This window comes from Podarcis cretensis (genome assembly GCF_951804945.1).
Source record: "Podarcis cretensis genome assembly, chromosome: 5".
Classification (NCBI taxonomy): Eukaryota; Metazoa; Chordata; class Lepidosauria; order Squamata; family Lacertidae; genus Podarcis; species Podarcis cretensis.
In genome coordinates, this window is record NC_137174.1 from 78,402,708 (window position 1) to 78,426,317 (window position 23,610).

Below are 23,610 nucleotides of genomic sequence, written 5' to 3' on the forward strand. Positions count from 1 at the left end.
TGTGTTTTTATGAATATCAATTTATTTTGTGCACTTTTAGTATTAGAAATGCTTCTACCAACTCATCCAGTTTTATTTTCAGTGTCCCATAGCTATATTAAACAGGAAAAGGCAGGAGATGTTCTCATTCAGCAGCTTGTTGTTAGTATCACAGACTACACGTGATTCATGATTTCAGTAGAAGCACAAACACAGATTCACTTCTAAAGCTAATGTGTGTATTGAAGAGCGTGCTAAACAGCCTTGGCTGTATTATATGGAATTCTTGTTGGTCTACATTGGTGTCGTTTCATCGTCAGTAGTTTCTGTACTTTGATCTCGTCTTGTTTTGGTTGCACATTTCCACAGTACATTTAGGAGAGACTTTCTGAAGGATTTACAGAGGGCAAAATATATGAATGGATCTAGGCACGCATTCAGGGAAGTCAGCCATAAGGTGCTCTCTTTTATGTAATACAGTGTGTTCTGGGTGGAGCACCGAAAAACATCTCTTGTTTGGCTTAAAGTATAAGGAATTCTGGCAAAATGGAATGGCACAAAGCAAATGAAAAAGACACCAATTATGATGAAAACTTTGATATTTACAGTCTTTTTGTTTGCTTGCCCGGTGCGTCTTGTCCTTTGATAGGATTTGTAGAGTTCTTTCGTTATCAGTGTGTAGCATACGACAATGATGACCAAATTAACCCAGAAGATAAACTGGCAGACATAGTTAACAATTTCATGCCACAGTAGCCCAAAGTCAGACTTCAGGTCAGCGCATTTCTTCACGTTCTCGCGTGTTGGCTTCTTGTCTGTCAGAATCATGTTTGGAAGCGACAGAGAGAACATAAATATCCAGATAACTGCGGAGAGAATCTTAGCTCCTGATAAATTCCTGGTGCTGGATGACTTGAAGGGCCTGGCAGTTTTCAAATAGCGATCAATGGTTATAAGGCCCAAGAAAATAATGCTGATGTACATGGTAAAGTAAAATATTACCTGCGTCACCTTGCAAACAAACCCTCTTAATTCCCAGGACACCAGGTTTGCATCGCTGAGAATTTTGAACGGAAATGTTAGGATCATGAGGATGTCAGAAATGACTGTGTTCTTGAGAAAGATGATAAAATTTGACTTGCTGGATATTTGGAAAAAGACTCCCATGGCCAGTCCGTTCATAATGATACCCACAAGGAAGATAAAAGTGTACAACAAGGGAAAAAGAACTTGATTCATCCTGTTGGTGGTGCTGCAGTTGCTGAAGTTTCCAGGAGGACTGTACTCTGGTTTCATTTGGGCTTTATTTTCTTCCTACCAAAGCAAAAGGAGCAGATAAGTCACATTATTTCAGCAAATGTTATTTTCTTCAGTGGAACTTAATAAATGTGGACAACCTTTTAAGCATAAAAAAAAACCCTGTTATGACGTAGAGAACACAGACAACCTGCATGCTTAAGTAAACATAACAGAGAAACTTCATATCTGTTATGTATAAACATGGCAGGTACCTTCTAGCTTTTTCACATTGCGTTCACGTTTCCAAAACTGGTCTCAGCAACCCAAGCATCAAGGTGGAATCTATTCTTTCAGGAAGATTCACTAGCCTACGTGCACGCCAGCTTTCCACTGTATCAAAGCAGGCTAAGTCCCTGCTTGCAGATAGGTCCCCCACTCCAAATAGCACACTATTTTGAGCCATGGGAGACTGTGTACCTTCTCACGTGCATCTAAACGATACAAGATGTGCTAATGCTAAGTTCCTTTATAATAAGGTGATGTCTTCCCCACATTCAATTGTGGAAGTGTAGACTTTAAGTAGGAACTCCGTCCAGGATGAGGTGCAGACTTTGTCATCAGTTCCTGATGTGTCTTAGGAACTGGGCTAAAACTGGTCCAAATCCTTAAGGAGTCAGAACCGAAATGGATGAAAATCATATGGTGATGTAAACCACACAAGGTGATGTTAAGCTAGACCTTTCCTCCCCCACTTTCACTTTTTCTTGTGTAAGTCTTAGTGGAAAGTATTGTATTTTTCCGTCTATAAGACGCCCCCATGTATAAGACACCCCCTAATTTTTGACATTATTTTTAAGGGAAAAAACTTAGTCTTATACACAGAAAAATACGGTATATTTCCAAGAGTGCTGTGCTATCGCTGGCCAGCTTTTCTGTATATTGCTGGGGCCACCTTGTGGTTGATGCTAAATAAGAACACATGTATCTCTTACTGGAATGACAGATCTGGTGCACACATTGATGTATTTATTTCCAAATGAAGGTTTAGTCTTGAATTCCCCTCCTTGGCTTTATATTATTGGACTTACTTTCTACTGAATGGATTGGAGGAGAGCAATATTTGTTTACTAGGCTACACAACATATGTCCTTTGGGTGATTCACAAGAAAGAAAATAATAAAACATTTAACTACAATAATTTGTAAACAAATGGTAGCATAAAACTTGTTAACCTGCAGACAAAGAGGTAAAACCAGTCACACATCAGACTTAAAAGCTCAGATTTTAAGTCACAAACAATTTTAAAGTCCCGGTCAATTCTATACATATGTCTGTGGGAGTAACTCCTATAGAACTTGTTGTGACCGACTTCTGAGCAGGCATGTTTACATTGTGCTGCCAGTGAACCATGTTACTTGGATAAGGAAGCTGAAACCTTATATTAGACTCCTGAAATTATGGCATAAATACATTAAATGGTTTCAGAATGTCTTAGTGTTTATATTATTTTACACTAATATTCCTATTGACTTTTTAATTTGAAAAAATGATTTGCATAATTGGTATAGAACATGAATTCTCTGACATTCCTCTTTGTTTTTAACTTAAAATAAAATGCCAAGACAAAGAAATGTAATTTGGAGTAAAATAAGCCACTGTCTCCGGTTCAGACATAATGCTATTTTTATTCCAAGCTCCAATTAGTAAACCCAAGAACAAACCTTGAATTCGCATAAAAACAGTAGAAGAGACTGCTGGTTCGAGCAAATGACCCATCTAGCTCAGCATCCTGTTCTTACGGGGTCAGCAGATGCCTATTGAAAGCCTCTAAGCATGTTCTGAGCGCAGTAACACTTTCTCCCCTTGCAGTTTCCAGGAACTGGAATTCAGAAGCATAATGCCTCCAAAGAGTACAGCCACTGTGTGTTTTGTTTGCAGTGAAACAAACCTCAACCTCTAGTTTGGACATAATGCTAAGCCAGGGATTATGGCATGGTTTGTTGCCTCAACTCGAACCAAAATAGGAGCAAAATGGGAATTATCTAGGTATTCTTTTGTAAACTATTAGATATGGTTCATGGCTCATGGAGTTGGGAGCACAGAGGGCTCCACTCAACTGAGTCTTCCATGTGCATCCACTGGACACATTTTTTAATGACTAAGGGTGCCTCCAGTCTGTCAGCATTTTGTGGGGTGGGGCCTGGGGTCCAGATCATACTGTAAATTTAGGTTCACTCAGTTAAAGCACTATTGTCCTAGCATAGCAGATCCATTTTTTAAAAAAAACACACACACCCGACTTCTTGTTTGGAAACTGACTGGGAAGTGCCTTGAAAAGTGTAGGAATGATGAATGATTAATAAGACGACATGCAAGCAAACTCAGGAAAAATGCAAGATTAATGCTCATAGGCTTACAACTGCCTCACAACAAATAATAAAAGTACAATCTAAGAATTACAAGAAAATAAGAATGAATGTTAAATCAATGAATAGGGTTTTTTGGTTTTTTTGGAGGAGCCTTAAGCGTTAAGGAGATAAAGCATGTATCTATCAGAGGGTGTCCTCTATTTGAAAGGTGTTGAGTCAAGGTGACAAACAAGGAAGAGAAGGGGCCTTGAAGTTGCCCAGCCACTGTTACCACCTGGATTGTGCAAGCACTCTGGTTGCAGTCTTCTCCACTGTGATGAGCTCCGTTGTATTTCTGTTCTTTGAATTCTTTCTAAGTTTGCATCTAATGAATATGAATCAGCACATGCAAATTTTGTGTGGATCTGTTTCACCTTTTGCCCTCTCTGTTGGTGATGCATTTCCTCTCTCTCTTTTTTTTGGCCACTCATAAATGTCTACTGTACTCATAGAAGAGGTTTACCCTAGGCTTTCTGATTTGCACTTTTATGTGTATTCAGAGAATGGTTCCCATCGGGAGAAGCATTTGCTTCTGAATTGTATAGGGAAAGCATAGAAAAAACATATATTTCTGCAGAAGGGCAGACCTGATTTGCAGCAGCCAGGAATGGGTGAATAAAAAACGATACTTACCTGGAGATGTCAAAATATTTATAAAGAGATTAGCTCCATGCAACTTCACTCCTCATCTTACAGTAGCTTTATTACAAAATCTGCTCAGCACACATTTTCAAGCAGAAAACATTAGAAACCATAGAAGTGCCCAAGCTATTTTAATCTTAAGTGGAATTTTTCAAGAACAAATGAGCAGAGAAGTGGCAGTATGCATGCATTTAGAATGTTTAGGTAAAGGTAAAGGGACCCCTGACTGTTAGGTCCAGTTGCGGCGCTCATCTCGCTTTATTGGCCGAGGCAGCCGGCGTACAGCTTCCAGGTCATGTGGCCAGCATGACTTAGCCGCTTCTGGCAAACCAGAGCAGCGCATGGAAACGCCGTTTACCTTCCCGCTGGAGTGGTACCTATTTATCTACTTGCACTTTGACGTGCTTTTGAACTAGAATGTCTGCAACTATGTAAAAGATAGCTAATCTTTGTGTTTTTTCCCCTTTTCTGCATATCTATATAGCCTAAATAGATTACTGTTTGAAACAGGAATGTTTCATGTTTGCTTTCAGCTATAAGTACAGGTGATTGTCACATTAAATATATTTGACCTCTATAAATGATAGTTGCATACTTGGCCCTCTGTAAATTCTATGACTGATATGCCTAGCATTTTACACCAAAACATGGCACACAAGCATTGTAACTTTCGTGCCTTTTTAGACATTGCAGGACTTAAAAAATATATATAGCACAATAAAGTTTGCATGAAACATAGCAGGAAAATAAGTAACTGGCTGATGTACAGAATGCAGGGGCAAATAAAAATTACAGTAGAAATTATAAAGTTACCTTGATCAACTGCAGAAAAAAGAGATCTTGGGCTTTCTTGTTTTGGATGGTTGCATTTGCTGGAAGTGAAAGTGTGCTGTTCTCAGTTGCCTTCTCTTTTTGTCTAGGTGTGTGACTGATTGTCATGAGGCAATATTCACTTAGCAGACTTCATCAGCAAAAAAATATCCGTCCCATGCAGAAAGCAGCCCAAGCGAGTGAATCAGAACAGGCAAAGAGGAAGTACTGGGCTGAAGTCCTTAGGATGCTCTCTGATTTTAAGCAGCTGGAATAGAGGCAGTTTCAAATTCCAAGTGACAGCTTCAGTTTCTTTCTCCCGAAAGGAAATATTTATTTTTTTTAGTTAAGAAAAGAATATATATATGTTGCAAAGTACAGTCCCATTATTCCAAGGTAGACACACTATGGTGCTCCCCTAGAACAGTTCTGAGATCAGTTTTAGTAGATTCTGGCATTCGCCCTCCAATGTAAATCAGCTAAGTAACAGTTCTGCAAAACAAAAAGCACACACCATAATGTAATTTAAAAGCTTTTTGGCAGGAACTAGGTTGTGCAACTTAACCACATTAACATAATAAATGTCCTTCTGATTTGTGGAAGATAAGATTACATCCCTTTCAGAATAGATGCAGTGCCATACTTTTTTAAAATGAGTATTGTTTGCCTAGGCAACAGTTGCTAGGGCAATTTTTATCACTTTAAAGAGATGGTATTTCTGTAGAACCCATCCGTCCCTGTTCAAACTGAACAAGATTACTATTGATCTGCACTATGCAGAAACTAACCTCCTTAACACTTTAAAATCCTCAAGAGAAATTTACAACAGAACAGGAGTCTGGAAATTGAGAAAACCGGACACCTCTTCAGAGCCAGGGCTACTATTATTCCTCATACTTGTATCCTGCGTTTCCTCCCAGTAGGGGCACAGGGTGGCTAATGATTCAATTTAAAAAGAAAATGTTAAGAGCACCATAACATCATAAACCAGTATGGCATAGAGTGGTTAGAGTGTTGGAGACATATACAAATAAATAAAATAAATATACAAAATGGCAGTAACATCAAGAAAGTAAATCACGTTCCAAGGGGCTGGCTGTGTGGTTTTTGTTTTTGTTTATAGTTAATGCTTAAATGAGGCTAACATGGAGGTGGTGGTGGGGGGAAAGCCGCATGTCCTTTGAGAGGGAGTTCCACAGTTGTGGTGAGGGGCCACCACCGAGAATGCCCTGTCTTGTGTCATTGCCTGCCCAACAGAAGTTACAGTCAGAATAATAAGTAGGCCATTTTCAGCAGATTTTAATAGATGGGGCAGTAGCTGGAGAAGGCAATGTCTGGGGTGTACTTGGGTTCCATGTTGTTTAGAGCTTTATGTACTAGGTCCAGAAGTTCGCAAGAAATCTGGAGTTGTGATTTGAGATCAGGCAGTGGCATTCTGCAGTAGCTGCAGTCCCACGAACAGCAGTAATCTGTCCAGGAACATAAGACCATAAGATGAGCCTGCTGGCCCATCTATTTCCAGCATCCTTTTCCCACAGTGGCCTTCTATCTTTTATCTTCCCTGCAAATATTCCACTCATTTTTGAGAATGTCCTCTTTTGGAAATGAGATGTAACCAAGTTGGGCTTTCTTGGCAATCCTCCAGTTACAAATAGGTGGAATTTAATAGTAGTGCAGGCCGTGGCCATTTTATGCGTGTCTGATTGACACAAGACCACGCACATGCTCATCACTGCTGAACCGGAAGTGGCCTGAAAATGGCGCAGCGCGGGCTTATGCGCGCTCTGCCGATGTGCAAGGGGGTCAGGAACGGAACCCCCGTTCAAAATTACCTCCTCCCCTGTGGTTAATTTCATGTATTGAATAGATAAAAAGAGAAGTGACTTATGAAAGGAATAGAATTCGGTTAAAGTAATGAAATGCGAAAGCAATGTGTGCATTCTGTTTGTATATGCGCCTCTTTTTTATATACAAGTTTGTGTGCAGCAGTGGTGTGGTGGTTAGAAAAATGGTCTAGGACCTGGGAGACCAGGATTCAAATCCCTACTCAGCCATGAGCCTCACTGGCTGACCTTGGAGTCACTGGGAGACCACTGTCACTCATCCTAACCTATATCACAGGTTTGTTGAGAGGATTAAATGGGGAGGAAGTCAACCCATTTGCTACCTTCAGCTGCTTGGAGGACAGGCAGGATATAAATGTAATAAACAAATAAATGACATTTACACTTAGTTAAGATCTGCTTTCTCTTTATGTAAGTCCCTGAGATACACTTTTCAGTGTGTTAAGCAAAGCTCCGATTTGTTTTTTCTACAGCTTTTCATCCAACGTTGCCTCGTCCATTATTCTCACAATTATTCTCACAATTATTCTCACAATTCTTTACTAAGATATCACTGTTTTCCGTTTCCTATCCAGCTTCCTCTTGATTTATTGTATTTTCTCTTTGATTAAAAGGATGAATCTTCAAGTCATGAATGTAACCAGCGCATGATTCTTCTTTATGGTGTTGGCAAGGAACGTGAAGAGGCAAGGCATCAGTTAAAGAAGATTACCAAAGATATCTTGAAAATCCTAAATAAGAAAAGCACTACAGAAACAAGCGGTAATTACCTGAATGCCCATTGCTGAGCTTTCATTGTCCTTTTAAAACCAGGATAGAGGGAGTTATGAGAAGCACCCTTATGAACTCTGCAGAATCATCATGTCTGAATTATCCTGTTCAAGGCAGCCAAATATTTTCTGTTGTTTTTCATGTAGCATGACACATAAACCAATTAAACTATATTTATGGCTGCCTTTCATGACACATTAAACAACTTAAGTATGTATCGGTGCTAATAGCCTTCTTGATAAGAACTTGCACTCTCATGCTCAAGCTTTAGAACCAAATTAATTTGTTTGCTATTTTTAAAACAAAATATTTAGTTTAGTTCAGTCTTCTAAAAAAAATGACGTTCTAAATATAGAATGTGTTTGCAGTTTTCCCCTGCCAGTGTTGCATGCAATGAAAATTTATGTTTTTTATTCTCAAATAAATCTTTGTTGGATTAGACTTTGCCGTAAACTGTGCAAAAAATGTTTTAGCTGGAGAAGAAGGGCAGAAAGTCAAGAAGAACAAACAGGAAACCTTTCCGACATTAGAGACTGTGTTTACAAAACTGCAACAGCTTTCATACTTCGATCAGCATCAAGTGACATGTCAGGTATTTTCCACTGTAGAAATTGCAATCTTTTCCATTTCTGTGTTGAAGTTTCAGTCGTAATATAAAGTGTGCATGAACTGGAGAAAAGGGGGGGGGGAGGAAGATGGAAGAGTAGAGATTTGGGGCTCATCCATATTGTTGTTTAATGTGGATGGTAAATTTCCTGTATCTGCATTAATTATCCATTGTCCATATAAGGTTCTCCTCCAACTCGTCCCTTTCCCACATTTTGTTGCCCCTCGGTCTAGATTTTCTCATAGTTGTTGGAGTCTCCATGGTATGAGAAAAATTGGATTGAGGGAGGGGAAGGTGTGTGGTGATTTGGAGGAGAACATCAAATGGACAAGAATTAATGGAGGTACAGGAAGCTTGGTATACACACAGTATGAATGGGCCTTTTGTGTGCTTTCAGAAAATGCATTCCTAAAGGAATGTGTTGCAAAGAGATTCTTCAGTCTGGCTTTGGAAGGGTGGGTGGGTGGGAGGGAGGAAGAAGGGGGAAGAAGTTCCAGGCTTAGAGAGCAGCCTGACTAGTATCTTGCTAAATCTGTAGAGAATTCAGTCTGCAATCACATATGGTTTATTTTGCCCCAGGAATGCCTCATAGAGCCTTTTAATGACAATTCATATAATCACTATGTAAACTGTGGCTAATGGTCTCCACCACATGTCTCTTTAAGTAAGATTCCACAGCTGCTATGTTTTTAAGAATGTGTTGATACATACATTGGCCACGTGAAAAAACAGCCAGAACCAGATTTCAAAATTCCAAAGGCTCTCACAGTCAGTCAGTAAAAGCTGGAGGTTCTTGCCGGCATGTCAAATGAATTGGTAAAGAGATGCTGCATATTTGCAAGCTTTTATCGGGAGTTCTTCCACTGTGTTTTGGCAATCAGTGTATAAATCAGAAATCTAGGCAGGCAATCTCTTATTTCAGGATCAACTGTGTTAGTTTATCTTGGAGCAGTGGTTTTGCACATTAATAACTTCCTTATGTGCACTTTGAAGTGGAGGCAAGAAAGACTGGAACAATTCTAGGATTTCACGAGGAAGACCATTAGCACTATCCTTAGCCAGCTGAAAAGTGACCTTTAGATTTCAATTAGAAATACAAACGGTCATGCAAAGAGGTGTTCCCATTTAAGCAGGTAGCATGAAGTAGGAACCCCATTAATGAAAAGGAAAGAAGTACCCAGCCTCTTCTGGGTGGATTTCCTCATTCTCTGACTTCCTCTGTGCTAATCTGTCACAAATTTGCAAGCTTCATTAACACTGTATTCACTAGTCAGAATAAGCAGCAGCCATCAATTACCCCGATGCTCTGGCAGATGTTGTTATTGCTCCTGCTGTGTGTGTGTGTGGGGGGGAGTCCTGGAGCAGCATTCACCTGCATTCCCTCTTCACTACATCACCGGATAGCCCCGTTAGACTGTTTTGGCAAAAATAGCGAAGGGTCTTCTGACACCTTGGATTTGGTTATGGCATAGGTTTTCGTGAACTAGATGCATGAGCTGCTACTCTCAGTTGGCAGGTGTGTGGATGGCAAATGTATGTAACATTTCAGGTCCGTATCCAGTGGCTGTAGCTTCACTGGTGCATGCAATGGAGTTTCCTCTCCCATTCCTGTTCCTTCTACCCCCCAAAAGGTGGTGAGATCCTCTGGAGCAGATTTGGGGGACTCATGGGGGAGGACAGGATACAGAAGACTTGTTGTTGCGCTTGTTGTTTGTGGCTTTAGGGAAATGATCCAAAACAACAAATCAAATGAATGTGATTGTAGGCATGATGGTACGTCAGCTGGTGCAGTGCTTTAATTTACTGGCAGTTCCATTTTTATTTATTTTTTTAAACAGATCTCCAACAATGTTCTGGAACAGATTACTAGTTTTGCTTCAGGGACATCATATCATCTTCCATTGGCTCACCACATACAGCTTATCTTTGATCTAATGGAGCCTGCTTTAAATATCAATGGGCTTATTGACTTTGCTGTTCAGGTAATGGGACTTATTTCTTCATTTAAATTATTTCCATCCCAGCTTTAATAGCAGCTTCAAAGTTCGTTCACAAATAAAACAATAAAAAATACAGTAATGTTCTTTAGAATTTCAGCGCAAAAAAGCCTAATCGGTTCCCCCCACCCCCACAATTGGCACCAATAATAGTAAGTGCTTTGCAGTATGTAACAAAGGTAAGGTTACCAGATTTTTTTCAATGAATCCGGGGACACTTTTCAACTTCAATGGATCTTGTTAGGGGACTGATTTGTAAATTTTGTTAGGGGATTGATTTGTAAATCAATGAATCCAGGGATACTTTTCAACTTCAATGGATTTTGTTAGGGGATTGATTTGTAAATCTAGGGACTGTCCCTGGGAAATGGGGACATCTGGTAACCTTAAACTAAGGCTGTGATTTTAAACACTCTTACTGGGAAGAAAAGTCCATTGAACTTAGGTCAAAGTAAACATGCTCAATTTTAGGGTGTGTTCACGCCTGTACTTTCAAAGCATAGTAATTTGGTTTGCAAAAACTTCAGCAATAGACTACTTTAGAGTATCATTCTGTACGGTCCACACTGAAATATTAGGAATGAACTAAGGCTGCCCGAGGCAGAGAAGAAAAGTTCATACCAAACTTATCTTGGTCAGGTTCAAACACTACCAGTGCTTTTCTTCTAGAAAAAAAAAGTTGCCCATACAGAATACTGTTGAGTACCCCCAGAAAAAAAGCACTGAACACTACAGCAATAAACCCAGTAGTTCCAGCACTAATTCACCTGCAAACAGCCAGTGTGAATGCACCTAACCAGTGCCGGATTAATGTATCAGCTAAACAAGCTGTAGCTTAGGGAATGTACATCCCGCATGTACATTTCCAAAATATAAGATAAAAAACAAATAAAATAAAACCTACATACAGCAACAGTGTTTTGTTTTGTGTAGGCTCCTATGATGTAAGTAATGGACCCCACCTGCTAGCCTGCTCCCTAAAATATCACTGGTTTGCTCATTTCTACATCAATTACTTTGATAAAATACATATTTTGTTATGTGCAAATGGCTTTAGGTACTTGTTAGGTCCACAAATTACCATATAGCATATATTCAACACAAAAAACAGCGACAATTTGTTGTTGACAAAGGACAGCTGGACATATAAAGGAGCCCCATTACCTTCAGTAGCTTAGGGCCTCATCAAACCTAAATCTGGCCCTGTGCCTAACATAACATGATATCGGTTTCCCCTTTTATGCAAAAAGTACGAGAGTCAAATATGTTCGGAAATGTCAAGTGCACATACCTGATGCCAAGTAAGCCACAGAGGTGTTAGTCCGCATCCCTGGCCGGCAATTGTGTGGTTTGACGGAGCAGTGTAGCCATTGCTGTTTCAATAGCCCCTCTGCTTGTGCTGGCCAGGGTGGAGGCGTGTCAGGCAAGAACACTCATTCACTGTTTCAGCACTCAGGGCTCGTCCACACTTGCAAAGCCCTGTGCATAGAAAGCTTTCCGCTTGTCCCATGCTTTCTAGGCTTGGGTCCAAGTGGTTTTCTGTTTGCTCCACCGCTTTCCCTAGGAAAACCCACTCTTATGTGCTAAATCAAAGCAAACATCAAATCCATGGAAAACCCAAGGTTTGTTCCAATTCAGCAGTAAAGAGCAGGTTTTCCTGGGCAAGTGGAAGTCTTGTTGCTGTCACAGCATAGTGGCATGGTTGGCACATGATCTAGCAGCTCCTGTGCTTGCCCTTCCCCATTCCCCAAATGCCACCAGAGGTAGCTTCTGCTCATCCACAATTTGGGTGGGTCTGCTGTGGGACTTCTCACTGGAAGGGCCTCCTCGTTGGTGGGAGAGCTCCTCTGGTGTCAAAAGCTGGGACACCTCTGCCTTATCCAACCTTGTCCATCGTCAGTGGCGTAGCGGGGGTGCAGGGGGGCCAGCCGCACCGGGCGCAACATTGGGGGGGGGGGGCGCTCGCGCTCGCGCTCGCACTCGCACTCGCAGCTCTCTGCCCCTACCTGGCTCACTCACTCTCTCTCACTGCAGTGCTGGCTGTGCGAATCCAATCCGAGCTGCCGGGTCGCCGCCCACTGTGGAGGGGGAGGGTGCCAGGCATGCGTTGCTTTGCGGTGCGGAGCGGAGCGGAGAGAGAGCGAGGGAGGGACTATATGGGGGAGGGACAGTGCAGCGGCCGCCCAGCGCAGCGCTGAGCGTGGGAGAGAACTACACCCAACCAGCCCAGGCAGCAGCAAGAAGAAGCTGGCAGCGGCGGCAGGTTAGGGGTTAGGGGCGCAAATTACTTGCCTTGCCCCGGGTTAGGGGGCGCAAATTACTTGCCTTGCCCCGGGTGCTGACAACCCACGCTACGCCGCTGTCCATCGTGGTGGACCAGCGATTTGGATTGCTCTTACCCCTGACTCGAGTAGCAAGCAGCACATCAATTGCAGAGCCAAACCAGTTCTTACATTGCTTGAGCTAAGTTGTACCACCACTTTAAGGTACTTCACACTAAAATCCTTTTTGAAGAAGCTGCTATATCAAACAGCTTTCATTTATATTTTTACAGAACTGCTTCAGATGCTATGCTTTTCTTCCATGGAGATAGACGAAGCCAAGGGTTTTTCAAAGGCAACGAAACAAAAACTCCTGCACTTCTGCAGTAACTTGTTTGAAGGCTGCTTACATTTCATTTCCTATGTTTAGGAACTTGAACCCAGGTCTAGACACAATGATTTTTATCATGATGAAAAAAGTGCTGTGCTTTTTCTATCTCCTTTCCATGTTTCTACTCCTTTACAGCAGGAAAGAGGCATCGCATCATTAGATCTGCCTATAATACTTTTTTCCTTTTATGTTTTTTGGGGGGGCCTGGGAGGCTTATGTAACCAAGACATATATATGTATATATTTAATTTCAGCTGCTGAATGAGCTGAGTGTGGTGGAAGCTGAGCTTCTCTTGAAGTCCTCCAGCTTGGCAGGAAGTTACACAACAGGATTGTGTGTTTGCATCGTTGCTGTCCTGAGACATTACCATGCTTGCCTCATTCTGAATCCAGACCAAACTGCTCAGGTTTTTGAAGGGTTTGTAGTGGTAATATTTTTCTAAGACTTCAAAATGTTAATAGCTTTCTTACATGCTAGAATTAGTGCATTCTCAGTTTGCAAACAGTGTTTAGTATTGCTTGAAAAGTCTGTGGAAAACACAAAACTTTTGTATAGCCAGGAATGCAAACGTACATTGCTGTTGCCATTCTAGTAAAGAATGGGAATATACCTGATGCACCTTTATCTCTCAGCCTGCATATACATGACATTTTGTTATAGAATCAGTGAAGACTGGGGAAATTGCTTTTCGAGCGGGGTACAAATAATTATTATTATTATTATTATTATTATTATTATTATACCTCGGGTTACATACGCTTCGGGTTACATACGCTTCAGGTTACATACGCTTCAGGTTACAGACTCCGCTAACCCAGAAATATTACCTCGGGTTAAGAACTTTGCTTCAGGATGAGAACAGAAATCGCGCTCTGGTGGTGCGGTGGCAGCAGGAGGCCCCATTAGCTAAAGTGGTACTTCAGGTTAAGAACAGTTTCAGGTTAAGAACAGACCTCCAGAACGAATTAAGTTCTTAACCCAAGGTACCACTGTATTCTACATAGTCCAAACACAACCTTGATCTAGGTTGTTCCTGCAAATCTAATTTCATTCAAAAAAAATTAATAACTACAAGCACATTGCAGATTGGTTATGCATTACGCTGCAGTGTGTTCAGGTGAAAACAGATTTGGCAGTCCCAGCAATGGGTGGGCCACCTGACTAATGTGTATATGCTGTTGCCACTTCCTTCTTCATTCACCTGAGGCATGTGCAGGGAGGAAAAGGAGTAGATAACCTAATCAAGGGGAAAATTTCTAAGCATGTATCAAGTAACCACACCTAGCCTTGTGACGACAGGATCTAGAATCAATCTAGATTGAACACAGCATGTTGAGGATAAGCAGGGATGATTCCGGATTGAGAAAATCTACATTTTTGTGGTTCAGATGGGTTAGTGTGCATGTAACCTCACCTTCCCTGAGGAGCTGGCCGTGTGCCTGCTCTGAACTCCTTTCTGTGAATGCTCTGAACTCCTTCAGGAATTCAAATGTAATTAGTAACGGGACTTATACTGGGATTTGTTGAATGAATTCATGCCATTAGGAAATTTTTGATTACTGGCATTTGGATAATGGTGCTTCAGTTTATTTTCCTTAAAACTACACATCTTCTACTTATTTTTGGAAGTGGTTTAATGCTAATAGATTCCTCTGAAGGAATCTTGAGAATTGTCGTATTGTATGAGGTTGATGAGAATTGTGTGTTAGGCATGCTCATCTCCTTCCACTTAGGTAAAGGTAAAGGTACCCCTGCCCATACGGGCCAGTCTTGACAGACTCTGGGGTTGTGCGCCCATCTCACTCAAGAGGCCAGGGGCCAGCGCTGTCCGGAGACACTTCCGGGTCACGTGGCTAGCGTGACATCGCTGCTCTGGCCAGAGCCAGAGCCGCACACGGAAACGCCGTTTACCTTCCCGCTGGCAAGCGGTCCCTATTTATCTACTTGCACCCGGAGGTGCTTTCGAACTGCTAGGTTGGCAGGCGCTGGGACCGAGCAGCGGGAGCGCACTCCGCCGCGGGGATTCGAACCGCCGACCTTTTGATCGGCAAGCCCTAGGCGCTGAGGCTTTTACCCACAGCGCCACCCGCGTCCCATTAGGCTCTAGAGAAGAAGAAGAAGAAGAAGAAGAAGAAGAGTTTGGATTTGATATCCCGCCTTTCACTCCCTTTAAGGAGTCTCAAAGCGGCTAACATTCTCCTTTCCCCCTTCCTCCCCCACAACAAACACTCTGTGAGGTGAGTGGGGCTGAGAGACTTCAAAGAAGTGTGACTGGCCCAAGGTCACCCAGGAGCTGCATGTGGAGGAGCGGAGACACGAACCCGGATCCCCTGATTACGAGACTACCGCTCTTAACCACTACACCACACTGGCTCTCAAATTAATTAAGGATCAAATTAATTAAAGCCTCATGCTTATAGGTAGGGAAGTCCATGGTGCATTTTCTTCTCTTTACTAAACAATCCGAAGGACTCCCAAGTGCATTGGAAAAAAGTGGTGGTGAGATAAAAGGGAAAGAAAGCTCTTTATATAGGATGAGATGTAAACAGCATCCCCCTTTAGCTTCGAAGCTCAGTGATTTAGGAACACACAGTGTTAAACTTCTCAGCTCTGAAATATATGAAGGGACTATACCACTCTCCCCGTCATCAACTCTGAATGATTTTGTTCTCTTTTTACAGATTATGTGGTGTTGTCAAACACGTCGTTAATCCATCAGAATGCTCTTCCCCAGAAAGATGTATTTTAGCCTATCTCTATGATCTCTACATGTCCTGTAGCCATCTCAGAAGCAAATTTGGAGATCTTTTCAGGTTGGTAGCTGCAGGCTCTTCTTTTCAAAATTTGATCTAAAAAGTTGGTGTGTATTCTTACATTAATAGACGTTGATATATTAATTGCTCCTTGTATTCATTCTCTGCCTTGTATACATTCTCTGCCTTCGCCTGTTTTTATTTCTGTTCCTACAAAGCAGGTTCTAGTTTGAAAACCTTGAAAACTTGTTTCTACCCCTGGTTTCATCTAAGCAGTTATTTTTGATAGGCTTACTTGTAGACATGTTTGTGGATTACAATCTGGGGAGAACTTTTGTCCCCAAGCCACCCATTCATTTCCCTATTGATGCAAATTAATGTGTTTGTTTGAATTCTGTACAGTGGTACCTTGGTTCTCAAATGCCTTGGTACTCAAACAACTTGGAACCCAAGCACTGCAAACCTGGAAGTAAGTGTTCCAGTTTGCGAACTTTTTTCGGAAGCCGAATGTACTCCGTTTTGGGTGTTACACTTCCGTTTTGAGTGCCACACTTCCATTTTGAGTGTTACTCTGAGGTCTGTCTGTTTTTGCTATTTATTTTGCATTTTTGTTTTTGCAGCTCCTTTTGTTTTGCTTTTGTGACTGTGTGGAACCCAGTTCAGCTACTGATTGATTGATTGTGTGACTGCAGTACATTGTTTATTGCTTTCATTTTATGGATCAATGGTCTTGTTAGTTAGTAAAATTCATGTTAAATTGCTGTTTTAGGGGTTGTTTTTAAAAGTCTGGAACGGATTAATCCATTTTGCATTACTTTCTATGGGAAAGCGCGCCTTGGTTTTGGAACTCTTTGGTTTTGGAATGGACTTCCTGAATGGATTAAGTTTGAGAACCAAGGTACCACTGTATCTTGCTCACTGCCCCATGGACTCGTATAGCCCACCCAGTCCTGAGAAAATCTGAGGCTTTTTCTCCACTTACCACCCCCAATAGAAATTGGAGGGTGGCAACAAGAGAAATGGTAGACTCCCCATTTAAAAAACACTGGAACATATTTTTAGAACACAAGATCCTTGGGGAAATGAAAAAGGTTTTCATCTGGTGCCCCTAAAGACCACAATGTAGTTGCCAGGGGAGCATCTCAGTGGAGCATGCTTTGTAACAGGGGCACCACCACTGAAAAGACCCTCTCCATGGTAGCTGCCCACCTTCCCTCATTTGGCAGGTGCACATGAAGGAGGGAGGTGCACCCCCCATTCTCTCTCTTTTTTTAATAAATATTTATTAGAGTTGCCAAATTAATACAAAAAACAAAAATACACAAATACACAAAAAATAACAAAAATACAAAGATACAAAATTAAAAACAGTTAAAACAAATATAATTTCCATTACTTATTTCTATTAACTTGTTTCGCAGACCTCTCACCTCCCCCTTTTGTATTCCAGTTCAAATTCTTAACTCAGCAAATCCTTAGCACCCCCCATTCTCTTTCAGGTGCACTGAAATTGAAAACTTCCAGGATTGATTAACCATTGTTTCAATTTCATCCAAGCTGGGGAACTATGATTACTGGGATTAGAACAAGATCACACCATAAACCATAGTTTGAAGTTGATTTGAGTGTTTGGGCACAAGGCTCATCCCTGTCTTGTCTTAATAAGCCAAGATGTATGCATCCAAACCAGACCAAAACACTGTATAATGCAGTGTATTAAATTACTACAATGTTAGAAAATTATAATTTAATAATTTAGACAGATTCTCCCCTGAACCCAGGATTGTAAAATGCACCAACCTCTTCCTAGAAAGCAGGATTGGTACACTTTTGAAGAACAAATTTGTATATTACTATCATGAATTTCAGTCTCAAATTTTTATTCTCTTGAATGATTTCTGTGTTTTATGCCTATTTAACTTAGAGAGTTGGTGTCTTCAGAAAGTGTGCCCATACTTAAATAGGTAGAAGTCCTGGTCTCCAAATGGTGATATTCCATAAATAGATAAATTTATTTAGTAAAGTAAAGGCACAGAATAATTTGAGAAGTGCTTTATTTTTTTGTTGTGCTATATCTATTGCCTACTGCTATTCACTACTTGAAATAGAAGGCTTAATCCATCTTTACACTTCAAACAGCAAAAAACCTAGTGCTTTTATACTGAAGACATTTAAGCTTACTGTATTTTAACTCATGTAAGAATTAATTCACTTGACTTAATTGTATGAATTTTGGCTTTGCTGCTTTGAGGAGCTGTGCCTTTAAGTTTCCAGTCAAATCATTAGAAAACTCCCGTATTATCTCTGATGAGCAATTGCAGTAGATTTGTAAGCAGAAGTGTCCAATTTCATTCTCCCTGCTATATTAAAATAGTCAGCTTTCTAATAAGCCCATGGCTTTCCACACAGAGTAAAACATTAAATATCTTAACATTTTAAATTTATTTGAAGTTTGAGTCTTACCTATATCTTACTTCAGGCTTTTAGCCTTTCCCCTGTACAAAACGTCCCATGCAATTTACATGTAAAAAGCCTGGGACTTCCTATTTAAGCGTTGCAAATTTAACTAAACTTCCCCTTTTAAAGAATCAACTGTCTCATTTTCTGTATGAATTGTATCTTCAAAATCTTCCAGAACTTGTCGTGAAAAAAGCCCATTGTGATCCAGCAGTGTTTAGTGGCTTGCTTTTTTAAAAAAAAGTACTGTTGCAACGCTCTAAATTTTCCAGTATAAACAAGTTGTCTTTAAGGAGCATTAGAAGCGTTTCATAAAATCTGTGACTGAGAAAGCATGAGGGCTGTTTTGCAAGGCAGAAGCTAACAAATTTGCTATCCCTATTTAAGAAAGAATAACACTTGGCTGATGGAATTTGGAGTCCAGTATCTGGAAGGTCACAGAGTTCTCTATTCCTGATTTTTAAAAAGTGTTGTTAAAGTTTTTACATCAAAGTGTGGGACAATCAAATTTTAATCAATGACAAATAGGTTCCATTCCTAAAGTTTTTACATCAAAGTGTGGGACAATCAAATTTTAATCAATGACAAATAGGTTCCATTCCTTCATCTACCCACTCTCTTCTGTTCCCCACAATGCAGAGAAAACATTGCTTTCAGACTTGGCTCTATCTCATCTTCGTCTTCCCTTATAATTTGCATCACTATGGCTTCTACTGCTTGTTACTTTATCTTATCTCTTCCATCCATGGAACAACTTGCTTCCACGCTGTTCTGGCCATGGGCTGGCACCTGTGGCACATAACACTTCTGTCCAGGGGGTTGACCCAGGATATTTTGCCACATGAGGCAGGACCCCCAGTGTCTCCTCACTCTGCCCCCCCTCTGACGTTTGGAGACAGCCAGGTGAAGCCCCCGCACACTGCCTCACTGTGCCTCTTTGGCGGTCTGGCCCTGATTCTGTCCATTCAGCACTCTAAAAGCACATCGTGATTTCAGGTCTCGCTTGAACCAATGGTGTATCAGTAATGATATTTTAGAGGAAACTGCATATAAGCTGCTCTGAGAGACTAATCTCTGTGGAATTGGCATATATTGGTTGGAGCAAAACTCAAGTTAATTGCACCTAGGTCCTGTTGAAATAGATGGGACAAGTTAACCATGGTTTCATACTTCTTTCAATGTGTCCAAAGTGTGACTAACAGTCTGAGACTCTGGACAATGGAAGAAAGCAACAAGGGCATCATGTACCTGGGAGCATTGTTGTTTGGTCTGTGAATATTAGTGGTCACCCAGTTGCTGCTGCTGTGGTTAGTCAAATCACTTGGATAGGGCAGTTTCATTACTGCAGTTTCATTACTGCTCCAAACCAGTAATGCCAGAACCCCCTAGATCAGGCTTCCTCAAACTCGGCCCTCCAGATGTTTCGAGACTACAATTCCCATCATCCCTGACCACTGGTCCTGCTAGCTAGGGATCATGGGACTTGTAGGTCAAAAACATCTGGAGGGCTGAGTTTGAGGAAGCCTGCCTAGATCCTATCAACAAATATGATATTGTTCAGGACTCAGCTAGATGGGTAAAGAAAAAGCGATTTATATGCGTGTATGTGCAATATACCTTTGTGCCACCGGATGGTGACGTGGAATCCCATTTTCCCCCACCTGTTTTCCCTGTTTAAATTTACAACGCTTTAATCTGAAACACTTCTTCTAGAAGTGTCTAGATTAAGCCCTAGTATTACTTTTCCCCACATCTTTTGGAGCTGTTATGCAGTATTGGTACATTGCGGGGGTTGGGGGCAGGGGTGGTGGTACAGAGGATCCTTTTTGCAAATGTACCACCAGTACTGTTTTCTCCTGTTATCAGTTTCGGAACTGGATGTTTCTGTAGTATTGGAATGCTGCTTTAGTTCAAACTCCAGTATCGTAGCACTGGCATTTTTGAAATCATAGTAATTCTTAATCTGCCTGCTTCATTTCACAAAACATTTCACATAACTTAAAGAAGGAAAAGAGCCTTGATATGTGTTTATTATGAGCATGAGGTTGGTGTCCTTCCAAGCTGAATACACCCTGAACTACACAGTTGCAACCAACCTTTTGAATAAACACTGGACAGAGTATGTTTGTAGATTTGTCAGCTGTTAATTATTGCAGGGGCAGGTGGTCGTGATCAGGATTTCTCAAGACTGGGAGGTCCAGAGGCTGAAGATTAATTTGAAACCTTGATTCATTCTCTTCTTATTCCCCCGCCCCATGCCCATCCTCCAGAGGGCTTGAAGGAAGTCTGTAAATGAGTTTCTGGGCACTGTTTTTTTAATTAAAAAAATTCTGAAATCTTGGCCAAAACCTTTCTTTTGTACATTATGTGAAGTGACATCACACATAGAATAGGGCTGTAGACTTCCAGCCCTTGACACTCAGCAGAAGAATGGCTTCCTGCCTAGGGGTCCTTCCTTAAGGTACACCCTCCATCTTGTTTATTATATATATATTATTCTGGCAGAACATCTCACATCCAGATCTTCTTGCATACTGAAAACATTATCAGAGGCTCTCCTAGTTGTGCTACTGCATACATCTGGCAACAACCAGGAAGAAGGCCTTTTCTGTGGTGGCACCAACACTCTAGAATGGTCTCACCTGAGAGGACCAACTTTGTTACAGTGCCAGCATGTTAAAAACTTCCTTGTTCAGCATGGCCTTTGTTGGCTATTAATACTAGCCACTGTAGAATTTTAAGTATTTTTCACTGATGGTTTGATTAGGTTTTAATTTTAATTTGTATATTTTTGGCATTATATTTTATATTACTGTACACTGTCTTGGAATGCCTGCTCAACAGGCAGTACATAAAACATTTAATTAAATATAAAGCTTAAAGGGTAAGCACTGTTACTACTAATACAAAAGTGTTTTAGAAGAGTTTTGTGGTTAATTTAGGCATAATTGTATGATTTATTGCACTGATTAAAACTGAGATCCAGCTTGAGAACTATGAAGTTGTGTGAGTGATGAACTTCCAAGCATATTGAGCATCTAATCCAAGCCAAAAGATTCTGCGGTGCCCAGATTTTGCAGTTGCACTGCTGACTTCAGAATTAGGCTAATCAATTTTTCTCCCAATGTAGGTATATATCTGACTTCTTTGACAAGCCCATTCAGGTGCTTAAAATTTGAAAGCCAGTGTGCTTAGTAACCTGAGAAATATACAAAATATTGGGTAGCTATTTAACTCATATTTCAATAAACATTTGATAGGCCAAAGACACCTGAATTCTGCAAAGTGTTTGTATTTTCCTCCCTAACTCTTCCCTTTTATTTTATTTTAGTAGTGCCTGCTCAAAAGTGAAGCAAACCATCTATAGCAATGTTCAGCCCTCAAACTCCAACTTGTTATGGGATCCAGAGTTCATGTTGGATTTTATTGAGAATCCCTCAATCCACAGCCTCAATTATTCTATGTTGGGCAAGATCTTGAATGACAATCCACCTAGTCGCTATAGTTTTGTGTGTAATGCACTGATGAATGTATGCATGGGCCACCAAGATACAGGCAGGTAAGGTGACATTGCAGAGACCAAGCTGCCTCTTTGAACATTAAATTCCCCTCCCTCCCTTCCTCTCTCCCTCCCTTCTTTTAAAAATCTTAGTGAAAAGGAAAAAAACTTGAGCTCTGCTCGCTCATGTTATGGGTTGTCTTGACTCACTAGTTGCAGACTAGTTTGGGTTAAGGAGCGTAAAGGTAAAGGGACCCCTGACCATTAGGTCCAGTCGTAGCCGACTCTGGGGTTGTGGCGCTCATCTCACTTCACTGGCTGAGGGAGCCGGCGTACAGCTTCCGGGTCATGTGGCTAGCATGACTAAGCCGCTTCTGGCAAACCAGAGCAGCACATGGAAACACCGTTTACCTTCTAGCTGGAGCGGTACCTATTTATCTACTTGCATTTTGACATGCTTTTTAACTGCTAGGTTGGCAGGAGCAGGGACCGAGCAACAGGAGCTCACCCCATCACGGGGATTCGAACCGCTGACCTTCTGATCAGCAAGTCTTAGGCTCTGTGGTTTAGACCACAGCTCCACCCGCATCCCTCGTTAAGGAGCATACTGGTGGTCTCAGTAGCTCAGTAGGTTAAAGTGTGCTGATGTAACACCAAGGTTGCAGGTCCAATCCCTGTATACAACAGTTGCATGTTCCTGCCTTGCAGGGGGGTTGGACTAGATAATCCTCAGGATCCCTTCCAACTCTACATTTCTACGATTCTATGACTACTGAAATATCTATCTATCTATCTATCTATCTATCTATCTATCTATCTTGTTGTCAGTCAATTAGCATTAATTTATCTTTTCTGTTTTCTTCTAGAATCAACGACATTGCCAATTTGTGTGCAGAGTTAACCGCTTGCTGCACAGTGCTAAGCTCGGAATGGCTAGGGGTCTTGAAAGCCCTTTGCTGTTCGTCAAACCATGTCTGGGGGTTTAATGACCTTCTCTGCAGTGTGGATGTAAGTGCAGAAAATGCTTCTATCAGTAGATAAGTACCTATATCTTTACTATGGCTGGCCATCTGGAATTATCACATAACCAAGCCTTGTTTTTTTTAATTTTGTATAGCAGATGTTTTGGTAATTTTATATTGGAAGCAAAGTAGAAACAATTCCAAGAAATAAAGGGGGGAATTATTTTGAAGAGTTATAAACTTAGTTTATAACTTAGTTATGAACAACTCATTGTATTTTCTCTTATTTCCACCTTTGTGACATTTCCACTAATGTTCATTAGAAATTCAGGAATGGATCTAATAGAATGTATGCTGGCTTCCTGCAACCTGCCTGCAACTAAGCCTCAGATTATGCAGACCAGTGGAATTTTACTATTTGAAATAAAGGGGATGACAGTCACTTTTGTCCTCTATGTGACTAATACCCACATACATAAGATATTTTCTGCTCTCATATGTAACCTCCAAGGAGGCTCAGAAATAATATTTGGTCCCATGGTTTCGCCCCATCACTAACATACGCAGTCCTGACAGCCAATGCTAAAGTGAAGCTTTAAATAAACAGCATACCTTTTCTGGTATAATGGGCTTCTACATGCATACCCTTGTGTCTGCTTTTGATGCAATTTCTCATTGCATCTCATCATTAGTTTAAGAACTGTGGTTTAAGAACCAAGGTCAGGGATGGCTAGCCTGTTCCCCATCCCACCCCCCACCTCCCACCCCCAAAACACCCTTACCTGCAACCTTCTGTTGGAGAGAGACTTCCTCAGATGTCCTCCTTCTCCTTTACGAAGATAACTGGGGCAGTAGGCCATGGTTCCCTGTCTTGCTACAACATGCGGCAATGAAGCTGTTTCAGTGCAGCGACGCAAGGAACATTTCTCACTGCAGTGACAACTGCGTGGACTCTCTTTGTCTCACTATGCTGTGCTGTGGTTGCCTTA

At 41.2% G+C, this 23,610-nt stretch overlaps 2 protein-coding genes across 5 annotated transcripts in view; one reads left to right on the forward strand and one right to left on the reverse strand.

Annotated features, from left to right (window-relative positions):
* Positions 1–23,420, reverse strand: P2RY12 (purinergic receptor P2Y12). 4 transcript variants are annotated; one of them, XM_079978187.1, is made up of 4 exons: positions 18,167–18,184; positions 14,052–14,151; positions 5,082–5,570; positions 1–1,293 (listed from the first exon to the last, which is right to left on the reverse strand). In XM_079978187.1, the coding sequence occupies exons 3-4, from the start codon at positions 5,205–5,207 to the stop codon at positions 274–276; spliced, it is 1,146 nt and encodes a 381-aa protein (XP_079834313.1). In that variant the 5' UTR covers positions 5,208–5,570; positions 14,052–14,151; positions 18,167–18,184; the 3' UTR covers positions 1–273. The 4 variants fall into 4 exon arrangements, with proteins under 4 accessions (XP_079834313.1, XP_079834315.1, XP_079834312.1 ...); XM_079978189.1 differs by lacking the exons at positions 14,052–14,151; positions 18,167–18,184 and adding an exon at positions 23,404–23,420; XM_079978186.1 differs by lacking the exon at positions 14,052–14,151 and having other exon boundaries at positions 18,167–18,227.
* Positions 1–23,610, forward strand: part of MED12L (mediator complex subunit 12L) — a 180,916-nt gene that overhangs the window by 110,802 nt on the left and 46,504 nt on the right. Inside the window, exons 17-23 of the mRNA XM_079977534.1 lie at positions 7,537–7,684; positions 8,167–8,285; positions 10,139–10,282; positions 13,204–13,367; positions 15,632–15,763; positions 21,492–21,719; positions 22,526–22,667. Coding sequence (XP_079833660.1) covers positions 7,537–7,684; positions 8,167–8,285; positions 10,139–10,282; positions 13,204–13,367; positions 15,632–15,763; positions 21,492–21,719; positions 22,526–22,667 — 1,077 coding nt within the window. The remainder of the gene's footprint in view (positions 1–7,536; positions 7,685–8,166; positions 8,286–10,138; positions 10,283–13,203; positions 13,368–15,631; positions 15,764–21,491; positions 21,720–22,525; positions 22,668–23,610) is intronic.

Coding starts and splice junctions, on each gene's coding strand:
- P2RY12 (XM_079978189.1), bottom strand. CDS start 5,207: ATGACAATCAGTCACACACCTAGACAAAAAGAGAAGGCAACTGAGAAC. Junction 1,294..5,081: donor TTTTTCTGCAGTTGATCAAG/GTAACTTTATAA, acceptor TTGCTTTGGTAG/GAAGAAAATAAAGCCCAAAT.